Source organism: Phocoena sinus, chromosome 16 (genome assembly GCF_008692025.1).
Source record: "Phocoena sinus isolate mPhoSin1 chromosome 16, mPhoSin1.pri, whole genome shotgun sequence".
NCBI lineage: Eukaryota > Metazoa > Chordata > Mammalia > Artiodactyla > Phocoenidae > Phocoena > Phocoena sinus.
This window is the reverse complement of record NC_045778.1, coordinates 39,497,906-39,525,866: the sequence shown is the minus strand read 5'-3', so window position 1 is coordinate 39,525,866 and position 27,961 is coordinate 39,497,906. Positions and strand designations below refer to the sequence as shown.

General features: G+C 50.7%; 1 protein-coding gene across 4 annotated transcripts; it reads left to right on the top strand.

The window, feature by feature from the left end:
* On the top strand, window positions 1–23,214 carry TMEM72 (transmembrane protein 72). Of its 4 annotated transcripts, XM_032609074.1 has the most exons (5): window positions 1–302; window positions 14,177–14,243; window positions 17,967–18,038; window positions 19,660–19,799; window positions 21,213–23,214. In XM_032609074.1, exons 1-5 carry the CDS (start codon window positions 47–49, stop codon window positions 21,689–21,691), a joined length of 1,014 nt encoding a protein of 337 aa, XP_032464965.1. In that variant the 5' UTR covers window positions 1–46; the 3' UTR covers window positions 21,692–23,214. The 4 variants fall into 4 exon arrangements, with proteins under 4 accessions (XP_032464965.1, XP_032464966.1, XP_032464967.1 ...); XM_032609075.1 differs by lacking the exon at window positions 19,660–19,799 and having other exon boundaries at window positions 21,202–23,214; XM_032609076.1 differs by lacking the exons at window positions 1–302; window positions 19,660–19,799 and having other exon boundaries at window positions 14,224–14,243.
* The last annotated feature ends 4,747 nt before the right edge of the window (window positions 23,215–27,961 follow it).

Genomic DNA, 27,961 nt, shown 5'->3' with positions numbered 1-27,961 from the left:
ACCAGGCCCTGGCTGCGTGGAGCAGTGGGGACATTCTTCCAAGGTAATGATTAAGCCGAGCATCTGGCAAGCTGGGAAAGTGAGCCCTATTCACACCTCGGCCAGGCTGAGGTGGCCTGGACTGGTTTGGCAAGAGCCCGGAGCTGGTAGCCACAGCCTCCCGCTGCACACAGGCCACCTGGAACATCTCGGGCCAGAGCTTCTGCTGCCTGCCTTTCTGGGACCCTGCACCATGAAACTGCAGGTGTTCTGGACGGGGCTGGAATACACCTGTCGTCTCCTGGGCATCACCACTGCTGCAGGTAGGACCCCGCCCCTCAGCTTCGGTCCTCTGTGTACTGGGCACAGCAGACAGGACTGTCCAAGGGGTGGAAGCCGGCCAGCGAGGGATGGGAAGAAACACCTGGCCACATATTCGTCACTTTCTTTCCCCAAACCCCAGAAACACTGCTCTTCAAGGCTGCAGCAGGTGCAGTGGAGAGAGCCTGGGGATGGGATCCAGGGGTCTGGTACAGAATCTCTGCTTGTCAACCCACCGTCCCTGTGACCTCAGCATTGTCATCTGTGAAATGAATTGAAAGAATCTGCCCCACCTCCTTGGGGGCTGTTGCGAGGTGGAGGTGGGAGCTGAAGGTGAAGGTGTAAAGGGCTGGGCAAATGTGAGAATCGGCTGCCTCATTGCACAGTCAAGGGTCACTGGAGTGCATCTTGTTTTATTCAAACCACAGCCCCACTTCATGGAGAGAGAATTCCCGGCACACGGGGCAGGCTGAGCTAGAGAGCTGGACACAGAGATTCTAGGCTTCCCTTAAAACACCGAGGGTTTGGGGGAAGAAATTGTTCCCCGTGCTGGACTGCTGTTCCTCACCCAGTCTGATCCGGGGGCTGCTCGACTTGCTGGGAAGACAGATGGTTACAGTAGTACCTGCACAGCTGTGACCCTGAGCTCTGCCTGCTCACTTCCCCAGCTCAGACCCGGACCCTAGCCCGAGCCCCGCACGTGGCCAGGATCTGTGTTGGGGAGGTGAGCAGGCAGCATTCTGAGCCATGGTTCTGGCCCCCACTGTCCCCTGGGGACAGAGAAGAGACACCCACTGCCGATCAAGTCCTTGCCCACAATTACACACAATCTTACGAATGGGTCTTGGAAAATGGGAAATGGCTCCCAGCTCAGACCCAGACAGTGCTGGTTCCTACTCCAGCCCTGTTGCTCACTGATGTGTGACGCTGGGAGAGCCACCTGGGCCCTCTGGGATCACGCTTTCTAATCTTTCTGATAGAGATAACTGAGTCTGCTAGCCAGGTGTTTTGGAGAGCCGAGGATGCATGAACTGAGCATAGCTAAGTAGAACTGAGGATGTAAACCTTTTGGGAGAAGCCCCAGGACATACTTCAGAGCTCAGTGGGGATCTGTGTCATTCCCTGGGTTCAGGGCCAGCTTCACTGCTATGCTGGCCAGTAGGCTCTTCTAGCAATTAGTCCTGACTTGGCACAGGGAGGCCTGCCATCAATGGTCTGATACCACCCCTCCTGTTACAAGAAGGAGTACCTAAGTTCAAATAGGGGCAGTGACCTTGCCCAAGGTCATGCTACAGGTCAGAGAGATAGCCGGCCTGGAACTCTGATGGCTGTTTTTTGTTTTGTTTTGTTTTGTTTTTTGCGGTACGCAGGCCTCTCACTGTTGTGGCCTCTCCCGTTGCGGAGCACAGGCTCTGGACGCGCAGGCTCAGCGGCCATGGCTCACGGGCCCAGCTGCTCCGCAGCATGTGGGATATTCCTGGACCGGGGCATGAACCCATGTCCCCTGCATCGGCAGGCGGACTCTCAACCACTGCACCACCAGGGAAGCCCTGATGGCTGGATTTTTAGAAAGGCCAGGACTCTGCCCAAAGAGCTCCTTCTTCCCAGGGCAGGAAGCCCCATCCAGTGGGCACCAGAACGGGTCTGGAATTGCTCTGCTGAGGGCCCTGAGTAAATGAACGAGTAGGGGAGCCAGGTCCAGCCTCCATCAGAACCACCTTGTCACCTACATGAGCTCCAAGGCCCCTAAATGCCCATCTTGGGGACGGGAAGTTAACCCTCAGTAGGGTTCCTGTGTCTGTGCCTGGGGTTTGAGTCCTCATCTACCATCGTTGATCTTGACTACACCCTGCCCTCCTCTATGCCTTGGTTTCTAAATATGTAAAATGCACCCCTTTCATCTGTCAGAAATCACAGTGACACTTCCCCCTGCCACGCTCTGCCCAGAGGGGAGACCTGGCTCCTGTCGGGAAGCTGTTTTAAGAGGTATATAAACTTTTAATGGATTAGCTACAGACAGTTTAAAAGTCCGATTTATCCCAGCCAGTGGAAGGGTCTGCAGCCACACATACACACACACACACACACACACACACACACACACACACACACGCTACACACACAAACTTCTCTGAACTACAGCCCTTATCTCTGTGCAGAGGGCCACTGTTAATGCAGAAGACGGGCCTCTCCCTTGATTTTGATATAGAATCCAGGCTAAATATAGGCCACTATATTGCCTTCTAATGGCCAGGCTTTCCAATAATTGTGTTTGGGCTTTCTAGAGTGCTGGGAGCAGGTGGGAAGCTAGAAAGAGGGGCTTTAGTCATCTTGGGAAACTCTCGAGTTTCTTTCAGCGTCACTGAACTGCTGGCCTATATCCAATGTGTAAGATTTGCAAATTCCTTATTCTCTTAAGCCTCTTTTTTGTTGAAATCCTCTGTTAAGAAGTCCAGACCTCATTTATAGGGGCATTGCTGCTAGAGAGGAAATCAGACTTGAGACATAGGCTGTCACTTTGCAGAAACTCTGGGAGACCTAAGGTAGCCCTGGTCTGCCTGTGGGGAGGAGTGTGGGTTTCCTAGAAACTAGGAAAAGCGTGTGACCCAAGGTCACCCAGAGTGTCACCTGCAGGAACCAGGCAGCTCCTGATCCAGCAGCCCCTTCCTGGTTTCCCTTTCCCTCTGCAGATGGATCTGAGGCTGTCAGCAGCTCTAAAGGCGCCAGGACCTGGGGACATGCACCAGGATGGCAAGGCCCAGCGGCTGTGGCCGAAGCACAGCTCACCTCTTCCTCCCCATTCAGCCCCTTTAAATGAAGCTTCATTAGGATGTCCAGTGGTCCCAGGGGTCATTGCTGTCCCACCCCCATGACCAGGCCCACACCATGAGTGGGCGCAGACAGAGCATTGCCACCGCCAAAGAAGGGTAAACAGGCCTTGCAGATTGCCCCCAGGCAGAAGTGTTTTGAAAATTAGAAAATGAGGCAATTCTCTGCCTTTGAAGTCATAAGCTTTCCAGGTCATCACAGACCCACTCCTCCTTATTTGACTTACACTTGGCTGGTGTCATTCATTTGTATCCCCTGCCTGGCCATGGAAGGCATTGGGTGTCCCCCTGTTGCTGAGATGTGGCACCAGGAGCCACCCAAAGAAAAGACACAACCGGGGAACTGCACACAGACTGGAAGCACTGCACACCTGCCAGTAAACATGCCGGATCCCTACGTGCCCATCCCTCCGGCAGGTTCTCACTGTGTCCACCTGAAGACAGGGTCATGACATCCGAGTCAGAGACTCAGGCCCCAGGGGAGGCTCAACCCTGTGTTTCATTCTCATTAACTGTCAGGAGGGGGGCACCTGGGAAAATGGGTTTCAACTGAGATGGGAGCGCTGAGGCCCAGGGCGCACTTCCTCCATAAAATTAGAAAGGGGCCTATCCAGCGAGGTTGGTCCCCATTCTGTGCTTGGAAGGCAGGATTGGCTTCCCTTTGCACCTCTGCTTTCCTCCTTATCCCCCAGAGTGAATCTCCATGAACTTCCTCCCCAGTCCTCAGCCCCTGCCCCAAGCCTGCAGAGAGAGGGTGGAAAGAGCTCCCTGTGTCAGGGTAGATGCTACACCTTGAAGGCCCTCCAGATCTGGGCTGGGGTGCGGAGGGAGGTGAGGAGATTCATTTCCCTGGGCCTTGACCCTGGAGAGAAAGCCCTCTCCTCACTGCTGTGTCCTTGCACAAGGACAGGCCTGGGCTTCCCGCAAAGAGGAACTGCTGAGGAAATGTCTCTGGGCCCTGTGTGGGGAGGCCTCTCAACTTTCCTCAGAGCAAAACTCACTCAAGCTTCTCGGGGGCGTTTTTTCACTCTTCCAGCCTCTGCTCTTGATGTAACAGCTGCTCATGAACATTATTACCTGAGTATTTATCGTGACCCTAGCTCAGTGCTACATGTTTTAAATGAAGCATTTCGTTTCATCCTCATAACTACACTTTATTTTTTAACATCTTTATTGGAGTATAATTGCTTTACAATGGTGTGTTAGTTTCTGCTTTACAACAAAGTGAATCAGTTATACATATACATATGTCCCCATATCTCCTCCCTCTTACGTCTCCCTCCCTCCCTCCCACCCTCCCTATCCCACCCCTCTAGGTGCTCACAAAGCACCGAGCTGATCTCCCTGTGTTATGCGGCTGCTTCCCACTAGCTATCTACCTTACGTTTGGTAGTGTATATATGTCCATGCCACTCTCTCACTTTGTCGCAGCTTGCCCTTCCCCCTCCCATATCCTCAAGTCCATTCTCTAGTAGGTCTGTGTCTTTATTCCCATCTTACCCTCAGGTTCTTCATGACCTTTTTTTTTTTTATAACTACCCTTTGAAGCACCATCACACTCATCCTCGTCCCCATTGCACTTGCGGGGGAACTGAGGGCTGGCTGGTGAAGTACCTGGTTCAAAGTCTCACACTCAGGAAGCAAAGAGGCAAGATTTCCATTGATGACTATCTACTCCTGAGACCCTACTCTTCATCAGCATGCCTTCCGCCTAAATCAGGCCAAAGGACATGTCTTTCTACGTCTTGGCGAAATGATGGGATGCAGAATGCAAGACACACAGAGGGTACCAAAGAGGCTGGCTGAGGCCACCCTATCAGTGTAGTGCCCGCACCATTGGTCAGTCCTGACCATGCACAGCCTCAGGCAGGGAAGGTCATGGTGAGAGTGGACATAGTTACACTGAAGCAAAGGAAGGATTGACCAGACACTTCCTAAATCTAAAGACACTGATATTCTTTTTATCTGCAATATTATATGATCTTTTCTTATTGAATGAAATTTCTTTGAATTCTAGAGTGCTTTACAACTTTCAAAAGTTTCACACACATGATTTCATATAATCCCATAATAACCCTTTTTTTTCCTTTCCCCCTACTCCTATATTGCCCTTCTCCCCTTCCATCTCCCCACTGGTAACCACTAGTTTGTTCTCTAAATCTGTAAAGTCACTGATATTTGATCCAACTGCTAATTCTCTGTCTGTGAATGATTGCCAAGCACGCTTTGACTGGCACCACCACGACCATCTCCAGCCAAACCCACACCTGGACCTCATCTGGGGACAGACAAATCTGCACAAATTTCCAGAAGGAATTATTGCAGTAGGACCTTCCACGTATGGGTCCAGAGGTACATGACTGACAACTTGCTGTAAAGCCATTATCTTGCTGCAGCCCTACCAGTACCTGTGAGGGTCGAGTGCTGAGCTAAATCCCATTTTACAAATGAGGAAACTGAGGCTCAGCGTGTTTAGGTAGTTTGGGAGAAGTTACACGGCCAGTAAACAGCAGATCTGGTGTTGGAGCCCCAGTCGGCCCACTCACAGGGCAGTGAAGCAGCGGAACATCTGAGGACTGTCGGCACACAGCTCCCAAGAGAAGGGCACCACTCAGCCAACGAGGACAGGAGCCGGGCTTCAGACAAAGCCATTTTAAGCAAGTCCTGCTTGCCAGAAATCAATTACTTTCGATCAACCTGGGATCACTTAGGAGGTTTGCTTTGTCCCAGGTTTTTGACCCATTAACCTCTTCTCTACATAAAGGACAGAGCCACATTCCTGACAGCCCCATTCCATGCCACACTCCATTCAAATGGAGACTTGGCTTATCAATATAGTCTAAGATAAAAGAAGTGTTTAAACCCAGATGTTCTCATTATTTTTTAAAGAGTACAACAAATGCATAGTTTGACTTTAGCCCTATTCAAAGCCTTCAAAAGAAAAAAAAGAATGCTTCTGAGGCAATCATCTTGGGCCTTCCTTGCTAATTTCCAGCCTTCTTAAATGTATATCTCAGTGACCACCTCCAGCCATCTAAGGAAGCTTCAGGCACTCCAACACGTCCACAGGTGGATTTATTACCAGGCAAGAATGTATTGTTTTCAGATCCTGTAAGTGGATGTGGACTGTTTTCCAGTCTGATTGTCCCAATGGGCAAATGAAATACCCCCACCTTAGTTCCACCCTCTTACCACTGGAAGATAATATAATTTACTTCAAGCATTTCTTTCTTTACTTATTTGTGCCTGTGTCCTCCTTCTTAGATTTAGAACAAAAAATCTGGATCTCCACCTAGGATTCATTTATCTGACAAACATTGGCTGAGCCCCCACTTTGTGCAATGCAGACACATAGATTAGGGTGGTGTGACCTCTAACCTAGAGGAGCGCATGAGGTGACCAGGGAGACAAGCTAGTAAATACATATTCCAGTGCCAAACACTGCAGCCTAGTGTTTGAGAGGGTGAATTTGTGTCCTTCTCTACCACTTAGTAGATGTGTGACCTTAGGCATGTCAGCTAATCACTTTAAACGTCAGTTTTCTCATCTATGAAATGGGAATAACAAGTGCATCTACGCTCTGGGAACGTGAGCATTCAATGAAACAATGACTAAAGCAGCAAACTTCATGGCACCTAGATTCTCACTCAGCGCTGGTTAATTTTAGAGGAACGTGCAGGACACAGGGATGGCACAGGGTGAGTAATGAGATCTTCTTGCGGGATGGAAAAAGAAGAAAGATCAGAGGAAAGGAACAAGCTAACATACGACCCTGGAGGCTGGAAGGGGAGGAAGGGGCTAGACTATGAAAGGTCTTAACACTGAGTAACATTTTTCTTCACATTTTGCACTTGGGTCATTAAGATCATCCCACAGCGCATTAGTTATTTCTGCATCACATGCAGTGATGAAACCAGAAGAAAGATGGTAGCCTCATTTTATTTTTCATGGGCTGACAGTTCTTTTAAGATTTTTCTTTAGCTCTGTGCAACCATCTGAAGAGGCCTGTTATCAAAAAAGAATGTAGTCAGGAACAAATGGCTGATGCTGGGGAGATGGAGCCCTCCTGGGGCTTTCCCCTGAGCCTTCCTAGCTTGCCATAGGCTAGGTAAAGGTCGGATAAAGAAACATGTAGAGACATGGATGGACCTAGAGACTGTCATACAGAGTGAAGTAAGTCAGAAAGAGAAAAACAAATACCGTATATTAACGCATATATGTGGAATCTGAAAAAAATGGGTATAGATGGTCTTATTTACAAAGCAGAAATAGAGACACAGACGTGGAGAACAAATGTATGGATACCAAGGGGGAAAAGGAGAGGGAGTGGGAAGAATTGGAAGATTGGGATTGACATATATACACCCTTGATACTATGTATAAAATAGATTGCTAATGAGAACCTACTGTATAGCACAGGGAACTCTACTCAGTGCTCTGTGGTGACCTAAATGGGAAGGAAATCCAAAAAAGATGGCATATATGTACACATATAGCTGATTCACTTTGCTGTACAGTATACACTAACACGATATCGTAAAGCAACTATACTCCAATAAAAAAAAAAAAAGAAAGAAACATGGTATGTGTAGCATGGAGAGAGAACATTTGGAGGCGTGGTCATTGTTTTCTAGTGCCGGGAAAGCCGCCATGTGGAAGAGTGAGCAGATGCATTCTCTTTAAATGCAAGAAAGAATAAGAATCAAATACTTCAGCCAAATACTGTGACCTGAAATCAAGACCTAGAAGAAATGTCCCCTTGTGGGTCTCTACAAGGAGGTTGCTGTTCTGCCTGAGGGTCAGTATCCTCAATGGCGTCAGCAAAGGTGTGTAGAGTCCCTCCACGTAAACGATGTCATCAGCAAAAGGTGGTGTATTGTCCCGGATGGTTTCATAACCTTGAATTTTATAACCTTGAAGGAAGAAATCGTATCTATGCTACACATCCTTTCCAGAAATTTGAAAAGGAGGGAGTACTTCTCAAGTCATTCTATGAACTATCATTATGGTGATACCAAAACTAGAAAAAGGCATGATGAGAAAAGAAAACTATAGACTAATACCCCTTGTCAACATAAATGTAAAAATTCTAGAAGTTCTGACAAATCAAATTAAAATATATAAAAATATAATATACATAACCAAGTACAGTTTATCCCAGAAATGTAAGGTTGCTTTAATATTCCAAAATCAATTTATGTAATTGACCATATTAACACACTAAAAACAAAAAGCTATATTATTATCTAAATAGATACAGTGTTTCCCTGGGAATGGATGGAGGCGTTGGAAGGTAAGACTATAAGGATACAAGGAAACTTTTGGGGTGATAAATGTGTTCACTGTCTTGACTGGAGTGACGGCTTCCCTGGTATACACATATGTCAATACTTACCAAATTGCACATTTTAAATATGTGCGGTTTGTTGCATGTCAATTATACCTCAATAAAGCTGTTTTTAATAGTGGATGTGTCAGTTATCTATTGCCAGAATGATGCTGTGTAACAACTGCAAAACCTTAGTGGCATAGAGTAATAAGCTTTTATCATTCACACATCTGGGCGAGTAGGTTAGGTATCTCTGCTAACGTAGGCTGGGTGTACTCACCTATCTGAGGGTCAGACAGCTGTTGGTTTGTCTAGACTGGCCTTGGCTGGGATGATAAGGTCCCTTGTGCTCCAGCAGGCTGGCCTGGCCATGTGCCCATGATAATGGCAGAGGCACGAGAAAGCAGGTCCGGTTCACAAGCCCGTTTCCCATCTGTGCTTGCCTGGTACCTGATAACATCCTGTTGTCCAAAGCACGTCACATTGCTGAGCCCAGATTCAAGGGAAGGGGAAACAGACTTCTCTTCAGTGCAAGGGACTGCAAAGTCATATAACAAAGGGTGTGGATACCAAGGGGGTGAAGGCTTGCAGGGGCATCACTGCAATCTACTACAGGCACTTTGGCCAATCTACAAGGCCAAACAAAATAGTCCTCTTGGATGGTCTACTATAGTCGATAGTAGAGAATCCAGTAGAGAATGAGGACTCTCTCACCTTCAGGGAATCCTCCCTAAGCAGGCTTGTGAGTGGCTTGGAGGACACTGAGGGCCACCCTATACTCTAAAATCTCTTCTAACTGAATATCTAGAATTTTCTTCTATAAAATCTTGGCCTTTTCTCATAGTGTCTCTGAACCCTGGCTCATAGGTGTTCCCTGAATGGTTCTCAACACACTGGTAAACTTCCCTGCCAGGCTTAACATCTGCCACAACTTCTCCTGAGTTAAGAAACCTGCAGCTACTGCTTTATTGTCTCATTGGATTCTTAGCAACTAGTTCCAACATCTCTGTGTTCTTAGAAATGGTGCAAACCTAGCCTTCACGTCTACAGTCAGCTGTGACCCCCTTTGAACCATCCCCAGTCATTGTCATCAGATCAGTGTGTCCCTACCTGAGATGTCCCTACAGACACTAAAACCAGTAGGAGATATGCCATAGCTGAGGATGAAGAAAAGCAATAAATACGACGTGGGGAGTTATGAGGTGCCCTTAGCAGCAGTGAATATGACATTCTCACGCAGCTCCCCAGGCAGCCAGGGCCAAGACCACTGCCTGGCATGGAAAGCCAGTTAGCATGGCCTCTAGTGACCTCTGTGAAGTGTCCTATGTTGCCACCAGGGCACTGCACTGAATGCAAGACAGGTGTCAAAACTCAACCCAGTGATGGAGTCAGAACAGATAAGCTACAGCCAACCATGACATCGGCCCTGAGGCAAAGGGAGCACGAGGCCAGAAGCCTTGGAGATAGCCCCCTAGCCATTAGTACCACAGACAGGCCCCATCCTCAGGAGCACACGGGCCCTTAGCAGGCTACACAGAGGGGCTTAACACGTGAGATGTACCGGTAGATGGGGCTTCGGGCCACTTGTATCAATCAGGCCTGAAGAAGGGACCCGAGACAGGAAAATCAGTGAACAACATCAATACATAGAGAAGAGCTCTTGAGCCACAATAAAAACATTTATCAATGGAAGGAAAGGATAAGAATAAACCCTCCCCTTCCCCTGAGACTACTGATGGGAACAACCTGCCTCGCCTAATAACTCCATTAGCCATCATCTACATTCGCACAGCTCTCTATAATTTACTAAGCCTGAGGCTCAGTCAGTTATGCATGTTTTATCCTCCCCATTTTTCTGGAATAGGAAGCGAGCAAGGGAGTTATCGTTTGCTTGAGCAGCCAGGACTCTGCTTTCCTGGTCAAGCCGTACGTTCTCTGTCACAGCACTGCACGCCCATAGCCTTCATCGACCCACACTCTGGACCAGAGCCTCAGGATGTCCGGAAGGATGCTCCGGTGTGTGCCTGGCCGAGGCCTGCACAACAGCTCCAGAATCTCTGATCCCTGCTAAGTCTGAACTATAACAAACAGCTCGGGAAGGCAACTCAGAAGAAAGCCCTGGCCTCTGGGAGAAGAAAATACTGTGCTGTGGTTGGACTCGGCCCAGACAGGAGGGAAAGAAACTAGAGGCCAGGGAATAAGATGCAGAAGACAGGCTTGTCCACAGATGCTGGTTTCTAACCAGACGCCAGAAAAGATGTCTCCCTCGAGACAGGGAGGGGAAGTGAGATGGAGGGGTGGGCCGGACTATGCCAGGGTGGGCTTGTAATATGATTCTGTTGGGTTGGGATGAGGGGCCACAGGATCCTAAGGGACAGTCAACAGGGAGGGATGGAAGGAGTCTAAGGCCCCTCAGTGGGGGTGTAAAAGTAGCACAGGTGGCTCCGCCCAGCACCCGCACCCCCTGTGGCACAAAGAACAATGCCGCCCAGGATCAAGGCTCTTCTGGGGCAATTCTTTCTTATGGAGAAGTTGTTATAATGAAGCCCTGATTCTGGGGACATGTATGGCATTTGTCCCCCATCTCTGTTCTCAATCTCAGCTCCTCTGTCCCCGGGCCCAGCTCAGGGCAAGGGCCACAGCGTCATTTGTTGGGGTGAGTGGCTGTTGTAGGTTGGCCCATTTTGCTCAGAGCTAGAGCCCTGTGAAACCACAGAAGACGAGATGGAAGCACAGTCTAGGAATAGCTGTCAGGAGACACCACGGAGCCTGGGCAGACAGCTGCGGGCAGAAGCTGGGTCGAGGCCACAAGCAGACAGACGGATGAGGGGGACAGAAGCATTGCCTCAGCCTCACATGGTCTGCCTCTGAGAGCATGAGCCCCAGAACTGGGAGGATCCAGCAGGGGACCCTTTGGCCCCAGTGTCAAAGGGACTTATGGCCTCCTGTGAGAACCCCCTACAGATCTCCTGGCCTGAGGGGTCATGTCTCTGATTTCAACCCCTTGCTCTCCTCCCCCTACCAAAGGGCATATCTCTGTCCCTGGGCTTGCAGAATCCAGCATGTTTACTGTTGGTTGAGAGCTTTTGGAAGAGTGACCCCACTTTCCTTGATGCAAAATGGGCTACCTGGAGGCTGGGAAAGCTGCCCAGGCCAGAGGTAGAGGGAGGAAGGAGCTTGTGTGTATGGGCCACGTGACATCTATAAGCACAAATCCCAGGTTTTCAGACCTGTTTTTTTTCTCCAGTCCAAGCAACAACTCTAGGAGATACAACGAATTCTCCCCATTCCACAGATGGTAAACCCAGCTCAGATGAATTAAGTACTTATCCACCATTACCCACACAGGACTGGGATTTCAACCCAGCTCTCTCTTTTCCCTATTGTTATTCTCATTTTTTAACTGCAAACTGCCTCTAGAGTGTTCCTGAAATGCCCCTTTGACTATTGACCCTCTGTTTCCATCAAAAGACGTCAAAATAGCACTCCATATGCCAAAGGGGTGCAAATCTGGAAAAGGGGCTGAGTTCCCAAGACCCCTTCTTGCCATCTGCTGGTCATCTCCAGAAGCCCATGCAAATCTACGAAGATTACAAGGTGGATGAAGGTCCTGCCTCGCCCCAGAAATGAAAAATCACAAACAACAGCCTTGAGCAGAAGACCCCTTCCCCGGGCCCTGGGTGGGAAGACACTTCCCCGGGCTGGACTGGATTCTTGTACAAAAGATTGGTGATTTCACTGAGCACCGGTGATGTGCTTGGCATTAATTAATTTACTGAATCCTCAGAGAGATAGGCTCAGCTATTAACTGGCAAATGGGAGACCGAAATGCAGGACCTGACCTAGGCATCCATGATTGGTTTGTTTGTTTCTTTGTTTTACTTATACTCCCTGTGCCTCAGTTTCCTCTTCTGTAAAGTGAGGGTAACAGTACTTTCACATAGGACTGCTATGATGATTACATAAGTTAATAAATGCTTAGTGCTGAGAACAGGACAGGAGACACAGTGAAAACTAAATACATGAATATTTGCCTGCATAACACACACACACACACACACACACAGGTCGACAGTGGAAATCAGGAAATGGCCCATCGCCCGGAGCCAGAAGGCTCAAGTTTGCTCTATCGGTCCTTTGTTTTCTAGATGTGTCCTTGAGGGAACTATACAAGGTCACTGAGCCTCATTTCCGTCCCTATGAAACGGGGAGTATAGAACTCCCTGTGCTGTGGGGCTGCTGTGAGGAACCAGGACATGTGTGACCATTGTGTATCAGCCACTGAGTGCTCTACAGGTCACATTAACACTGCAGAGGGGAGTGAGGCTGTGTGGCATCCCTGACTCCTCACCTGGGACAAGCCAGCAAGTGGCTAGGACCTGGAGAGGACAGTGTCCTCCACCGCCCTGGCCCATAACCACGGGGAACGCTGGAACCCCCATCGCTAAGAATACATAGGCACCCCCTTCCTCGATGGAAGAGCTCTGTCCTCTTCTCCCTGAAGTACTTCCGCATCCCCCCAGGAAGGGAGGGGACGAGGTGCTGGCGCCTAAGTCAGCACCCACCCAGCATTTCAGGAGACAGCATTGGGCAAAGGGCTCCGGTCACCTGAGCAAGGGTGCTTACACAGCGAATCCGCCAGGGAAAAGAGGAGGCATCAGGCCCAGGGAAGCAGCCCCCCGCGCGGCAGAGATGAAGGGCCACACACACGGGCAGCCGAGAACAGAAGCTCAGTCCCACCATCTTTGACTCTCTGGGAGGCAGACGAGCTAAAGTCACTGTTCGGCAAATACCAGCGTGGGTCGTCAGAGCCCAGAGAGCGAAATGTAGGGTGAGTGGGTTGTAATCAGTTAGGGCCAGAAAGAGGTCTGAGGGGTGGGTCACCACGGCGGGAGGAACATCTGCATGCTGTCCGTGGAGCGTTTCCATCAGCGGGTGGATGGGTCAGGGCTGCGGCTGGTTGAGTGAAGCCCTGAGAGTCAGGAGACAGCCAGGACCCAGCAAGTCCACACACGTGGGTCCAAGATGGATTTACTCGTACAAATGCAAGGTCAGGTATTTGAGCACAGACACCAACTGCCAGGAAGAGACGGGCGGAAAGATGAGGCTGAGCCGCATCTCATGTCCCAGCAAAACCCCAGAGGCTTAATCCGCCCTGGGTCCAAAGTGATGAGCCAGGAGTGCATGATGCAGCCGCCAAGCCAGCAAGTGAAAACGAGGTCACGGAAAGAGCAAGAACCGTGATCTGGGCAAAGGGAACACAGGTGGGGGCAGGTCCCATGGCCAAGCTCTAGGGCCCAGAAACACAGCCCACATGGGCCTACAGGATGGTAAGGGCCCTTGAAGCCGCTCCACGTGGAGGACACCGGTGGAGCCCAGGGCTTGGTGGCCTGTCAGTGTGGGCTGTTTCAGGGGCACTAAAGGGGTGGCAGCATGACCAATGTGGACAGAGAAGGACAGGCATCTGCTCTGGGAAGACTGGATTAAAAGGCCTCTGGGGTGCTGCATGAAACCCCTCTGGTTTCCAGAGACCAATCCTGAAGCCTCCTTGCTCTCTTACACCTTCCCAGCCACAGCTCCCTGTGTCACATGGAGAGGAGCCTACCCTGGTCCCCAATCCCCAGGAGAGGGCTCACTCCACGTCCAAGGAGCCTGCACAAGGCAGTGCCGTGGCTGGAGCACCTGGGCCCACTCTTCCCTCCTCTTCTTCTCCCCTTAGTGTTGATCGGCGTGGGCACTGAGACCTTCCTCCAGGGACAGTTTAAAAGCCTGGCTTTCTATCTGCTGTGAGTATGTGCCCTCCCTGCCTCTATGTTCTGTTCCAGCTCACCCCAAGTCCATCTGCTGAGACTCACCCACAGCATCCCCCCATCCCACACGAGCTCCATTCTGTCCCAAAGGTGAAAGGAGTAGAGGGGACTTCTGGAATATCCCTTTGTTGGGAAGGACTTTAGCCAGATCATCTTGTAAATCAACCAATTAGCATCCCATCCATCCATCCACCCACCTATCCATCCATACATCTATCCATCCATCCATCTCTTCAATCATGTCTTTATTCAGAAAACAATAACCAAGCTCTTGTTTTAAAGATTGGGGAATCAGTTCAAAGGACTATCTATTTGAGCTCCTCTACATGCCAAGCACAGTTAAATGTTTTATTTACCTTATGTCCTTTACCTTTGACAGCATTACAGAAGAAGTGCATATAGTCCGTTTTGCAGATAAAAAAAAAAAAAAATTCAGAGGGAGTAAGCAGCTCAGCCCACATCACCAAGCCCATGAACAGCAGGGCCCAGATTCATCCACCTGGGTCCCTTCAGTGTCTCAGCCTCTGTCCTTTCTCCCCTGCCAGCTGCCTCTACAGACGCCCCCTAGTGGGAAAAAGATCGCTGTGCAGTGGTATCCCAGAGGGGTGAGGAGAGCCTGGGGTCCCTGCGGGCTCTACAGCCCAGCTTCTCAGCAGCTCCATCCTAAGGGAGCCTTGGCCTGCCTGCAGGGTCACCAGGCTGCATCCTCTTCCCCCCACCTCCTCCCCTCCTTACCCACCCTCATCACGGTGGCCTGGTCTATGTCCTAAGGAGCCCTCCTGCCTCAGGGAACCTCTTCGGTTTGCTACATGGATCACACCCACCATCCACAACCCCGTTCCACCCTTCTGGCCCATCTCCACACTGCCACAACCTTAGCCACCTAGAAACCTGGTCCCTCTGTCCACCTTCAAGGGATCCCAGAGCCTCTAGCCCACACCCCTTTGCCATCTTCTGGCCTCCACCTTATTTCTTGTCACTCAACTTACACCCCAGGAGCTTCTGGCTTCTTCTCAAACTCACCCACATCACCTCCCCTCTAAGCCATTGCTCCATCCTGTAGAGCACACGAGTGCCTTCCCAGCCACTCCGGCATTCCCAAAGCCTGTCATTCACCCCTGCATTTCACCCTGGGAAGCCTCCCCGAGCCTGGAGCCCCTGCTGGCTGGAAGGGGCTTCTCCTTGCTCCGAAGGGCCTCCACATCTTACTGAGCCTGTGCCTGGCCGCGGTGCACTGTCTGCCTGCAATCCAGAAGCAGGGCGGGCCTTCCTCCTCTCCACATGGCTGCCTAGTTCACCCACAACGATCCACTTCGGGTAAGAGGTGGAGGGTATTATCCTACGGAACAGTCCAGATCCACGGCTGGTTAATGCAGACTGTTTTCTACCCAGAACCCTGCCTCTTCCTGACTGCTCCGTCTCTGTCCTGAGGGGACACTGTGCCCATCTGGTCACTCTGTGGTCCAGTCCTAGATGATGTTCCTTCCACCCTCAAGACCCCTGCCCCTTACTGTAAACTAGTCTATGTTTTCCACCCATGCCCTGCTCTTACCCCTTGGGATGGGCACCCATTGCCCACCCAGCCCATCCCTCCTGCCACTCACACCCCACTCACTCCGCAAGGGACACCCAAAGGCCCAAATGTCCCTCCCTCCTCTTTTCACTCCTTCTTCCACTCATCCTCCTCCCATACTCACAATCTCCCCCACCCCTGAGATCTCAGAGTCCTGCCACTGTGTTCTCTCCGTCTACTGGAGCATCTCCCCATAAGACTGTCACTTCCTGCTCTGTGTCCCCAGGGCCAAGCAGGGGCCATGGCCGCGAGTAGGCACCAGTAGGAGCTGACCTGTCATTGGTTTTCTCTGGGCTTTTCTCCACTTCTCCTCTACCCCTGCTACCTCCTGTCTTCCTCCTTCCAAAGAGGCCCCTCAGCACCTTCCTCACACTTACCCACAAACGATGGCCGAAAGGTCCACATGGGCAGCATGGAGCCCTGGGCAGAAGCCTTCGTGTGTAGGATGTTGCTACAGGGCAGGGCTCTCTGCTTGGATTCACTGCCTCGTCTGAGTGGCCCAGCATCCCTGGCCTCAAGACGCACAGCCTCTGTAGCACCAGTTGGGAAGTCTGAATGAGCCACTCTATTCCCAAAGCCTCAGTTTCCCCCTCTGCTCCAGGACATAGAAAAAGGCAATGTCACTTGTTTATCAAAGCACATGCTCTGGGGCTTCCCTGGTGGCGCAGTGGTTGAGAGTCCGCCTGCCGCTGCAGGGGACACGGGTTCGTGCCCTGGTCCGGGAAGATCCCACATGCCGCGGAGCGGCTGGGCCCGTGAGCCATGGCCGCGGAGCCTGCGCATCCGGAGCCTGTGCTCCACAACGGGAGAGGCCACAACAGTGAGAGGCCCGCATACCACAAAAAAAAAAAAAAAAAAAAAAAAAAAGCACATGCTCTGGTGTGCTTGGTAGGCATACAGGCTCTGCAGTCTGAGTGCTGGGTTCAAATCTTGACCCACTACTGATCAGCTATGTGACCATAAGCAAGGGACTTGACCTTCATGTGACTCAGTTTCCCCAGCTGTAAACTGAGGGTAATCACAATGATTTAACAAAAATCATTAAATGAATTGGTATTTGTACAGCCCTTAGAAATGTATGTCATGTATTCATTATTACCATTTAAAAGCTGAGGAGTAAGAGGTAGGCAGATACTGGGAGGCACAGAGAAAGTGGGAGAAGGTAGAGATTAAGTACTAAATGGTCAGAGGGAGAAAGAGCGAAATAACTAACACTGTCAAACGGACAAGAGAAGAGAGGGGGAGACCCCCAAGAGGCACTAGCCTGTGCAAAGGCCATGTGGCACCTAACAGCTTCATGTAGGGCTTTCAAAGGCATGCTAAGAAATTTCATTTCTATAGGCCAGTGAGATCCTCCAATAAAAAATGTAAGTTCCCCTCCAAAGATTCTGATATACACAGTCTGGGGCTGGCCCGGGAATCTCCAGGAGATTCTGACTGGAGGATCCCCAGACTGCACTTGAAGCAGAGGAGCCTTTGAAGCAGTCTGGATGTGGAGGAATATCAGATTCAGAAGGAGCCCTCGGGCAGCTTGGTGGTGATAGATTGGAGGAACCGAAGGCCAGGAGGTGAGGGTCAGGGAGTCAGGGAAGCCAAAAGGGGAAGCTGGTATAAGGATTCAGGGGGCAGTGTCCAATTCAGGCAGTACAGGTGAGACCAGAAGGAATGGGAGTGATTCTCAGGCTGTCTAAGGAACACAGTCAGCCCCTGCTGTGACTATTCAGATGATGAGAAGGCAAGGGATCCAGCTTTAAGGCTCAGACAACCAGCAGTCGGTGTCAGCCCTGGCGACACTGGGTAGAAGGATGTGCCTGCCAGTGTTCAAGCAACAGTGTAGGGGAAAATGTCGTCTCCCCTGCTGGCCTGCAGCTCCCTCACCTATCTCTGGGCCCCGGCCTCCACCCCTACCCCCCACCACCGAGACCCAGCCCAACCCAGCACAGGCCCTGGCGTCCAGGCAGCTTCTGGTTCATGTTGACTGGGTGACAAGATTAGGTCAAGAAACTCCTGGTCAGTTGTTCGGCTACACAGAGGCCCAGGAGGCCAAGGCGCTGTGAGAAGACAGCCGAGGGAAGTGAAGGGAGGGTCAGAGGGTACCCGGCCTCCCTCACCTGCCTCCACCACAGGTTTACAGGAGCCGCCGTCTCCGTGAGTGAAGGGGCCTACTTCGTGGCTCAGCTGCTGGCCATCTGCTTCCAGTAAGTAGCCTCCAGAGCGGCCCCACTCCCACCCCCAGCCCCAGACACTCCCAGATGCCTCCACCCATGAGACCACGACCCGGTAGAAGTTCTGCTCCCGAAGCAGCCACGGACAGGTTCCCTCCCGACCCTGCTGCGAGCCCCAGCCTGGACATGGGCTCAGGCTCGTGGAGCTCAATGGTCCCCTTTTCCCTTCTCCCAACCAGGGAGTGGACTGACTCATCCATTCAGGGCCTGACCCCACCCAGAGTCCCCCGACAGAGTCCATCCCCATCCTCAACCAGTCACTGTACCCCCTGTCTGAGTCATCTACCACGGGGCGAGTACCTCGCGGAAAGCCAGCTTGGAGCAGCCAGAGCTGGGTTTGAGAACTGACTCTACCTCCTGCTGGGACCCAGGGACAAGTCAGGGCCCGCCTCCATGCCCATTTGTGAGGCAGGAATGCAGATTTTGCAGAATCTTGGGAAACCACATGGCCACAGAGGCCTATACCTCTGCCCAGTCATGCTCCATTCATGGAAGCTGTCATCAGGGTGGCCAAGGACTGACCCCTGGCCACAGTTCTCAGAATCTAGACAGTTGGGTCTCTAGGTGGTCAGCTAAAAAGCCAGGCTTCAAATCCAGCTGTCCTGGCATCGTGCAAGGCCACTGGCTGCCTCCCAGGGTTACCAGCCCTGAGGCAGCAGGCCTCCCCCATTTCTGCTGAATGTCACTGCTAAAGGACCTTTGCAATTTCTCAGGGCAGGGCAGGGAGGTGCCCCGGGCCTGAAGGGGCATTTTACCGTCTCTGGAGTCCCTCCACTCCCAGCCAGGGTTTGTTACAAAATAATGAACACCAGAGGGCACCAATGAGCCATGGCCACAGAATGTGGGAGGAGGGCTGTGCTCTGGTCCAATACGTCATCTGCCAGCCCACACCACTCCCCCAAAGCCCAGTCTGGGCAGGAGGCGGTGTGCAGAGTCCCGCTCCAAATCAATTCAGAGGATGAAGGAGATGGACCTAAAGGCAAACACTTTCCTCCTTTGCAGCCTGGAGACAGCTCCCCTAAGAAAAACTGCCCAGCATCGGGCCTCTGCCAGGCCCACGTGTGGTCCTTGCATGCCAGTTAACAGAGAAGCCCCCTTGGGCCAATGCCATCTCATGCCTAGCCAAGGCTCCTTTGAGTAGGGTGCAGCTGGATTCCAGCCCTCTCACCCATGTGGCCAGGTCCTTTGTGCAGTGCATAACCCTTACAACTGTCCCAGCCAGGTGTCTCCTGTACTGCACACTTTCCGCACTGCACTGTGGACTTTCCAGTGTGCCCCTGAGTCTCCTACTCTTCTTCCCACTGCCTTTGCAGCATCCTGAGAGCATTTACCGTCCCCCACCCTGGGCCAAACAGGCATGTCTGGGCCGCATTTCACAAAAAGTGCTGGAGACCCTCTGGAGAGGCTCAGGCAAGGCCCCTAACTGTGGAACCCACAGTGAGGACTTCAGCCCCTGGGGGTGTTCAACCAGAGGCCACTGCAGGGAACATGGCCATAATAGGACCCAATCCCAGACTCTGATGGCTTTATATATTGCTGGGGCTTTCCTGGGTCGCTGCCTACTCCCTGCCAATCCTGGACTTCCTCCCCCCAGGTGTCAGCCAGGGTCCCTGGCCTACAGAGCAAGGGAGAAGGCCCACTGGCTGGGCTGCTTCCAGAGGTTCCTGGCCTACATGCTGCTCTCTGTGGCCTGCTTCCTCCACCCTGTCCTGGTCTGGCACGTGACCATCCCAGGTAGGAGCTCCAGGAGGTAGTGGAGGCAGGCAGCCCCCACTGCAGGTAGGCTCTGAGCAGAAGGGACTGCATCCCGCGCTCATGGACCTGCAGTGATGCTGGATCCAGGTCCCCACTAACCCCTCTGCCCTTTCTAGCATGGATCATAGGGATGAGGAACTGATCAAGTGGTAGGAAAGTCCCAAGAAGTGCATCTTTCCTATAGGCGTCCAGAGGCTCTACCCACAAGAGCAAACTGACCTTTTCTCCAATACTTGTGTGTGGTCTGAACTTTCAGAGGGAGCAAGATAGTCACTTCTCCATCCAAACCCTTCTGTGCCTCCTTAGCACCTACCCCTTCAGGTCCAAACTCCTCAGCCTGGTTTGAAAGGCACACCAAATGGGATCCCCAAAGACCCTTGCAACTCCATCTCCTTCTCCCACCCCATGCGCCCTGCTCGTCAGCCCAGGCTCTGATCTCAGAAGCCAGAACTTGATGCTTCCACATCCTGGGCTTTGACAATGATTTTTTCTGCTAGGACCCTTCTCCCTCCTCCTTAGCTGTGAAAACTGCACCCCTCCTCACAACCCATCTAAAAGTGCCAGGAAGCAGACCGCCCTTGGAGATGAGGTGGAAAGGTGGAGCCTCCTCTTCCTTCCTACCTGTCGTGGCCTCTCAGGGACACCCCGTGCAGCCTTCACTCCTGAGCAGGACTCAGCTCTGCCAAGGCCACAGCGAGCCACGGCCCCCCACTCCTTAGAGAGCGTGAGATGCATGGGAGGCCCTGGCCCTGGCAGGCGGGACAGCCACCTTCACCCCTTCCTCTGGACGGGGTGGGGTTGCCAGCAGGAGACAGAGGGACCTCTGGCCTGGAGGCTGCACGAGGGGCCAGGAGAGGAGCCAACACTGTGCCAGCTGTACCCACAAGGATTTGCAATTTCCTCCATGTTTATAGGGCAGCGGGCAGTAAAGCAGGATCTCCCCACTCCTGCGAAAGGAGAGAAGCCCAGTTCAGCAGTTGGGCCCAGTATCCAACATAGAGTCCAGGTGTGTCGAAGGCATTGCAGGTCCAGCCCCAACAAGCCACCCCTGAGAGGGAGGCTGAGCGTGGTGATGGGAGGACAGACGGGCAGCACCAGGATCGGCTGTCAGCAAGAAGGGGGCCTGGGGCACAGGGTCTCCTGGCTAACTGTCAGGGTGAGGGCCCCAGCACAGCACTGGCCCCACTGACATCCCCCGGCCAGGCATCAGGCCTGCCACACGGGTCGGATGTGGGTCTGTGAGGACAAGTCAGGCGTGAGGGCTGCAGCACTGGGGACCTGAGTGTGGCCACACAGGCATGCCGCAGTGGCCCTCTGGGACGGTGGGCGTGGACAGCCTCTGGCTTTTCTCCAGGACTCGTCCAGCATCCTGACCTCCCAGATCTCTTCCAGGCTCTATGCTCATCATCACTGGCCTGGCCTACTTCCTGCTGAGCAAGCGGAAAAAGAGAAAAGCTGCCGCAGAGGTGCTGGCCCCCCCAGAGCAGTACACGGACCCCTCTGGCAGCGCCGTGAGCACCACCGGCTCTGGGGACACCGAGCAAACATACACCTTCCATGGGGCCCTCAAGGAGGGGCCTGGCTCCCTCTTCATACACATGAAGAGCATCCTGAAAGTGACCAGGAAGCCCAACGCCCTCCAGCACTCAGATGCCCTGATGGAGCTGACTCTGGAGCCAGCTGACCCACTGGCCAAGAAGAAGCAGGTGCACTTTGAGGACAGTACAGTCAGAATGATCCCGGACCTGGCCGAAGACCCGAATGATGGGGACAGCGAGCCAGAGGAGGTCACCTCTGACACCGCCCCCATCATCCCTCCCCCCGAGGCCCCACTCTTCCTATCTTCCCTCGCAGGCACCAGCCTCTTCTGAGCTGCTTGTTCCAGGCTGGGGGATGCTCAGCAAGGGGTCTATATAGATAGACAGCCCTGCCTGGAATTTCCTGATGTCCAGGGGCCCTGCGGGGAGCTCGGGGTCTTCACAGGTCAGTTCTTCAACGGCTGACCAGACATCCTCAGGGTAGCTGGGCCTCTGGGACCATCGAGCAACACAACAGGTCCTGCGGAGACCTTGAGGGTGGCTCCAAAGGAGCTCGCACTGCCTCGAACCCTCACAAGTTCCTCTCTCCCAGACATGGAGTGGAGAAATCCTTGTGCTTTCCCTGAAGGAGAACATCATTCCCACTTCACACAAGGCTGCGTCAGTCCAGAAGCCCTGGGGTTTCTCTTACTCCTGACACAGGACCCAGCACTCAGCAAGGACTCACGGCCCATCTCATCTCTGATGTAACATTTCAGCTCTGAAAGGCCAGGGATGCTCTGGCAGCTTACACGTCTCAGAGGCAGGTGTAGACTACAGCTGTGGGTCCTGAACTCCAAGCGAGATGGTTCAGGACAGGAGCAGGGAGAAAAAGCAAGGCTGCGAGCCCTCAGGACGGGAGCAGCGCCGAGCAGTGGGCTGAATTCTGGGGCTGGCGCCGGGCAGCAGGAGTCACAGAGCGACATGAGACAATGCGGCTCTGTGCTCACTGCAGGGAGGGCCAGGCCAGATGAGCAATGCTCGTTCCAGAAGCATCGCTGAGGGCTCCCTACATCCTCACGACATGGGCTCTCAAGATTCCAAGTAGATGATGTAAACTGAAAGAGACTGAAATCTGACAATACTCAGCCATGAATGCCAACACACAGGACAAGGCGCCTGCTGTATGCAGGGACCGCAGAGGCGGTGCCCTGGAGACTCACACAGCACGGAGACATCGCTCTGCCCTGCTTGGTGACTGTCGGGAGGATAGGTGAGAGATGTATATTTGTTGAAAATGGGAGAGAAGGGAGGAAGAGATGGGAAAAGAGGGAAGACAGGAAAGTGGGCAGGCAGCAGGCTAGGTCTCTGCCACGGGGCCACGGAAGTGACAGTTAACCCAGAATGAACAAAGAAAGATGAATCAGATACTCAGTTAAGGATGTGCAATATGTATTTCTACAAAGTGTTCTGTGGTCCATGGGATCGTTACAAGGCGGAGCAGACACATTATTCTTCATAGGCAATCTTAATTAATGAGAAATTACAATGCTCCTTCATTCGTGCGTGTGAGCAAACACCAGGGTTCTGTAGAGCAAAACTTAGAGCGCATGCTTTAAGGTCTAGGTTAGAAACGTGTGCTCATTCTTGTACACTTTTCAACATTCCCTACAAGTTATTTTGCAAATGTATGGAAATAGCCAAGCAGAAGCTTCTATCAGTTTGGTGCCTAAATGCAGCAAGTATCCCAAACAAGTAGACTCCTCCCTGCAATAACCCAGTTCTTCTGTAAAACCAAGTGAGAGGGCAGAAGACCTAAACAGACATTTCTCCAAAGAAGATATAAAGAATGCCAACAAACACATGAAAGAATGCTCAACATCATTAATCATTAGAGAAATGCAAATCAAAACTACAATGAGATATCATCTCACACCAGTCAGAATGGCCATCATCAAAAATTCTAGAAACAATAAATGCTGGAGAGGGTGTGGAGAAAAGGGGACACTCTTGCACTGCTGCTGGGAATGTGAATTGGTTCAGCCACTATGGAGAACAGTATGGAGGTTCCTTAAAAAACTACAAATAGAATTACCATATGACCCAGCAATCCCACTACTGGGCATATACCCTGAGAAAACCAAAATTCAAAAAGAGTCATGTACCAAAATGTTCATTGCAGCTCTATTTACAATAGCCCGGAGATGGAAACAACCTAAGCGCCCATCATCGGATGAATGGATAAAGAAGATGTGGCACATATACACAATGGAATATTACTCAGCCTTAAAAAGAAACGAAATTGAGTTATTTGTAATGAGATGGATAGACCTAGAGTCTGTCATACAGAGTGAAGTAAGTCAGAAAGAAAAAGACAAATACCATATGCTAACACATATATATGGAATTTAAGGGAAAAAAATGTCATGAAGAACCTAGGGATAAGACAGGAATAGAAGCGCAGACCTACTGGAGAACGGACTTGAGGATATGGGGAGGGGGAAGGGTGAGTTTTGACAGGGTGAGAGAGAGTCATGGACATATACACACTAACAAACGTAGTAAGGTAGATAGCTAGGGGGAAGCAGCCGCAAGGCACAAGGATATTAGCTCAGGGCTTTGGGACAGCCTGGAGAGGTGGGATGGGGAGAGTGGGAGGGAGGGAGACGCAAGAGGGAAGACACATGGGAGCATATGTATATGTATAGCTGATTCACTTTGTTATAAAGCAGAAACTAACACACCATTGTAAAGCAATTATACCCCAATAAAGATGTTAAAAAAAAAAAAAAAAAAAAAACCAAGTGAGAAAAGACGTTCTCACAAGCCTTCAGAGGTGGAAGCAATGGCGTTGTTTTTTTAGCTGCCGCGGAGGAGGAAGTTCAGGGTCTGAGAGTCACAGCTGGGGGAGAATGAGTAATATGGAACATGGGTCTGGGTAGGCGGGGATGGCACCTGATTCCGAATGGGCCAGGTGTCCCAGGCTGGCCTGCTGTGCACAGAAGGAGTCCCAAGTGGGGAGGAGCCAGGGTCCCCACCTGTCACGTGGAGAGGAGGATACCCTCGTGGCACAGGCCTCTGGGAAACCCGACGGTCCTGCCCCATTCTCAGCCCGAGTCAGCAGAGCTGGATAGGTGAGTAGGCTGCAGGAAGCAAACTGGGAAGCATAATGTCTGAGCTTTCAGACCCCATTTAATAAACACCTCTGCTATAGCAGCGTTTGGGATGTGCCTTAGAGGTGAGGCGGGCATTGGGAGTTCTGGGTGATATGCGTGTGATTCTGACACATCTAGGCTTCCTGGTGGCTGCCATCAGTTAAGGGAGTCTGCTGGGTATGCTGCATTAGAGGCTGAGGCAATTATGAGCTTACCTAGGTTAACAAAGTAAAGCTCTTCCACACTCTTATCGCTGACCCCACCCCCTCCCCCCAAAAAAGGGTCTGGGTGAGATCATTCAAGAGACCAGAGCCCTCATCTCTGTCAGTGGACCAGGCAAGAAAGTGGCACCTTCCTCAAAAGCAGGCGACTACCACGTGTCTCCATTTGATTCTCAGCCCAAGATGCTACAACCACATCCTTAGCTACTGCTATCCCTGCAAATGTGTAATGACACCCGTCCTTGCTGAGAAACAGACTAGAAGGGCTGAGCTTGTTGTAGCCCGCCTTCCTTTGTCAGCAGAAGGCAGAGCAGACGTTGCGCAGACGTAGAACAGAGCTATTGGAAGTAGAACCCTGGGCTGGGGATCGTTAAATCTGCCCTTAACACGTTGATTGACCTGGGCCAAGCCCCTTCACTTCTCTGGTTTCAGGCTCCCCTAGTAAGTGGGAATAACAGCACTTCTCTCAGGATGGGTGCAATGAGTCCTCCAAGAAAGATGGGGAAAGTGCTTTTCAGATTACAAATCACCCAAGTCGGTGTGAGTGCATGTTCCTATTGCCGTGGAGACCTCTCAGTGAGGAAACCCCAAAGTAAGGAAACAGAAAACATCACCAAGGCTTATCTCCAGGGCAAGGCCAATGCAGGTCTCAAATCCAGATTCCAGGGCTTGAGCCTGGAAAGGGTGTAGATGCCACCCTCCAGCTTAGAGAGCCATAGTGGACCGCCAGTCACGAGGAGCCACGCCCTGGGGGGTCACCCAGTGTTCCAATCTCTCTCCCACCAGTCTGAAAATATCTTTTTCGTTTTTAAAATAACTTGGTTGAGATATAATTCAAGTACCATAAAATTCACCAAACTGTATAATTGAATGTCCTTTATTATATTCATGATCGAGATCACCACAATCTAAGATCACAACATTTTCATCGCCCCTAAGAAAAGCCTGTTACCCATTAGCAATTATTCTCCACTCCAATCCACTCCTATGCTAAGCAACCACTAATCTACTTTCTGTCTTTATAGATTTTCCTATTCTGGACATCTCATGTCATTCGAATCCTGTATTGTAATATGTGGTCTTTTGTGACTTGCTTTATTCACTTAGCATAAAGTTCTCAAGGCTCACCCATGTTGTAACATGTATCTTTATTTTATTCCTTTTCATGGTTGTATAATAGGCAATTATATGGTTATACTACTTGTGTTTATCCATTCATCTGTTGATGGACGTTTGGGTTGTTTCCATTTTGTGCCTATTATGAATAATGCTGCTATGAACATTTTCATGTACAAGTTTCTGGGTGACATATATAGTCATTTCCTTGATATATACTTAGGGGTTGAATTGCCCGGTTAAGTGGTAAATCGGTGTTTAACTTCTTGAGAAACCACCAGTTTTCTGAAGGGGCTGCACCATTTACCATCAACAGTGTATGAGGGTTCTGATTTCTTCACATCTTCACCAACATTTGTTATTGTCTGACTTTTTTATTATAGTCATTCATTAATTATGGTTTTGATATGCATTTCCCTAATGACTAATGGTTTGGGGCAACCTTTCATGTAATTATTGACCATTTATATATCTTCTTTGAGAAATGTCCATTCAAATGCTTTGCCCCTTAAAAAAAATTGGTTTATTTGCCCTTTTATTTTGAATTGTAAGGGTTTTTAACATATTCTGGATACTAGACTTTTACCAGTTACATTATTTGCAAATATTTTCTCCCATTCTATAAGTTGTCTCTTCACTTTCTTGAGAGTCCTTTGAAGCCTTTTATTTCTCTTTCTTGCCTGATTTCCCTAGCTACCACCACCAGTACAACAGCGAATAGAACAAGAGCAGATATCCTTATCTTGTTCCTGATTCTTGGGGAAAGCATTCTTTCACCATTGAATATGATGATACCTAGGCTTTTGTAGATGTCCTCATAAGGCTGAGGAAGTTTCTTTCTATTTCCACATTGTTGAGTGATCCTATCACGAAAGGTTATTCGATTTGTCAAATGCTTGGGGCAAAACTGTAATGCAAAGTGAATGCTAGAGGTAGAGGGAACCCCCAAGTTATTAGCCATCCCTGCCCAGAGTGGAGTGCCTGGAATAATATCCAAGAGATAGAGCTGAGAGGGAATAAGGGAAGGGGTAGTGGTTCAAGTGCCATATACCCTCCCTGTTCTCACCAAGATTTAGTAGATTTTCTTGAATGAATTTTTCTCTGTTTGCTACATGCCCTTAGGACAATTTCCAGAGATTCGAAATAATTGATACTTTTAATTTCCTCCAGTTAAATAGTTGGTTTGTAGGGAGAGTGTCCCCCGAGCTCCTTGCACTGCCAGTCCAGAAGTCTTGCTCCTAATTTTTTGTGCCATGACCATGAAGAAATGGGATGCATCGATGAGAACTTTGACCATCAAGTGCACAAGATGTAGGCTGGAGCCCTAGATCTGCTTTTCACCAGCTATGTGGCCAGAGCTCGTGTAACCCTTCTGAGCCTCCACTTCTCCATTTGTAAAAAAGAAATAATAAAAGTACCTACCTCCAAGAATTGACTGAGAGTCAAATATTATGTTATCAGTGAAGTAAAGCACCTGGTTGCTGGCAGGGGCTCAGTAAGCATCAGCTCCCTGGTCCTCCTGGTCCTTGAGTGCTCCTTTCTTGGAATGCAGGTGCCTACAGCCATTCTGGAAGCTTTTACCAGCTCCTTTCTGCAGGCTGCATGTTATTGTCTCGAAGTCCCACCTACCCTTTCAGCTCAGCCTGGAGCCAAAACCTTGCCAATGGTATATATGTCCTGGGAACACACTTGAGCCTCTTTTCCCGGTGTTCTACCCCATTCCACACCTCACTGATCTCTCAAAGGAAACATACTATTTGATATATCCAAATGGGAGAACCTCTTGCACCATCCCCTGCCTGCACAAAATTTCAAGCTTTCTCTGCAGACTGGTCAGTCATCCAGCCTGCACCTTCCCCTCAAAACCCTGGGATAAGCTGGAGATTAGAGCTGCCATCCTGTCGATGGCAGGAAAAACTACTGCTCTTGGGAAACAAAGAGGGCCTGTCCCCATTGGCTGGCTAGGGGCTGCCCCCATGAGATCTGCCTGGCTGGTTATTTTATCGTCATCTGGAGAAGGAAAAACTGGTAAGTCAAGACCTTTGCACAGGAGAGAAGTGGAATTCAGAGAAGCCAAGTTTCATTTCAGTAGAACATTATGTTGTGAGTTTCACATTATGATAAGCGTGAAG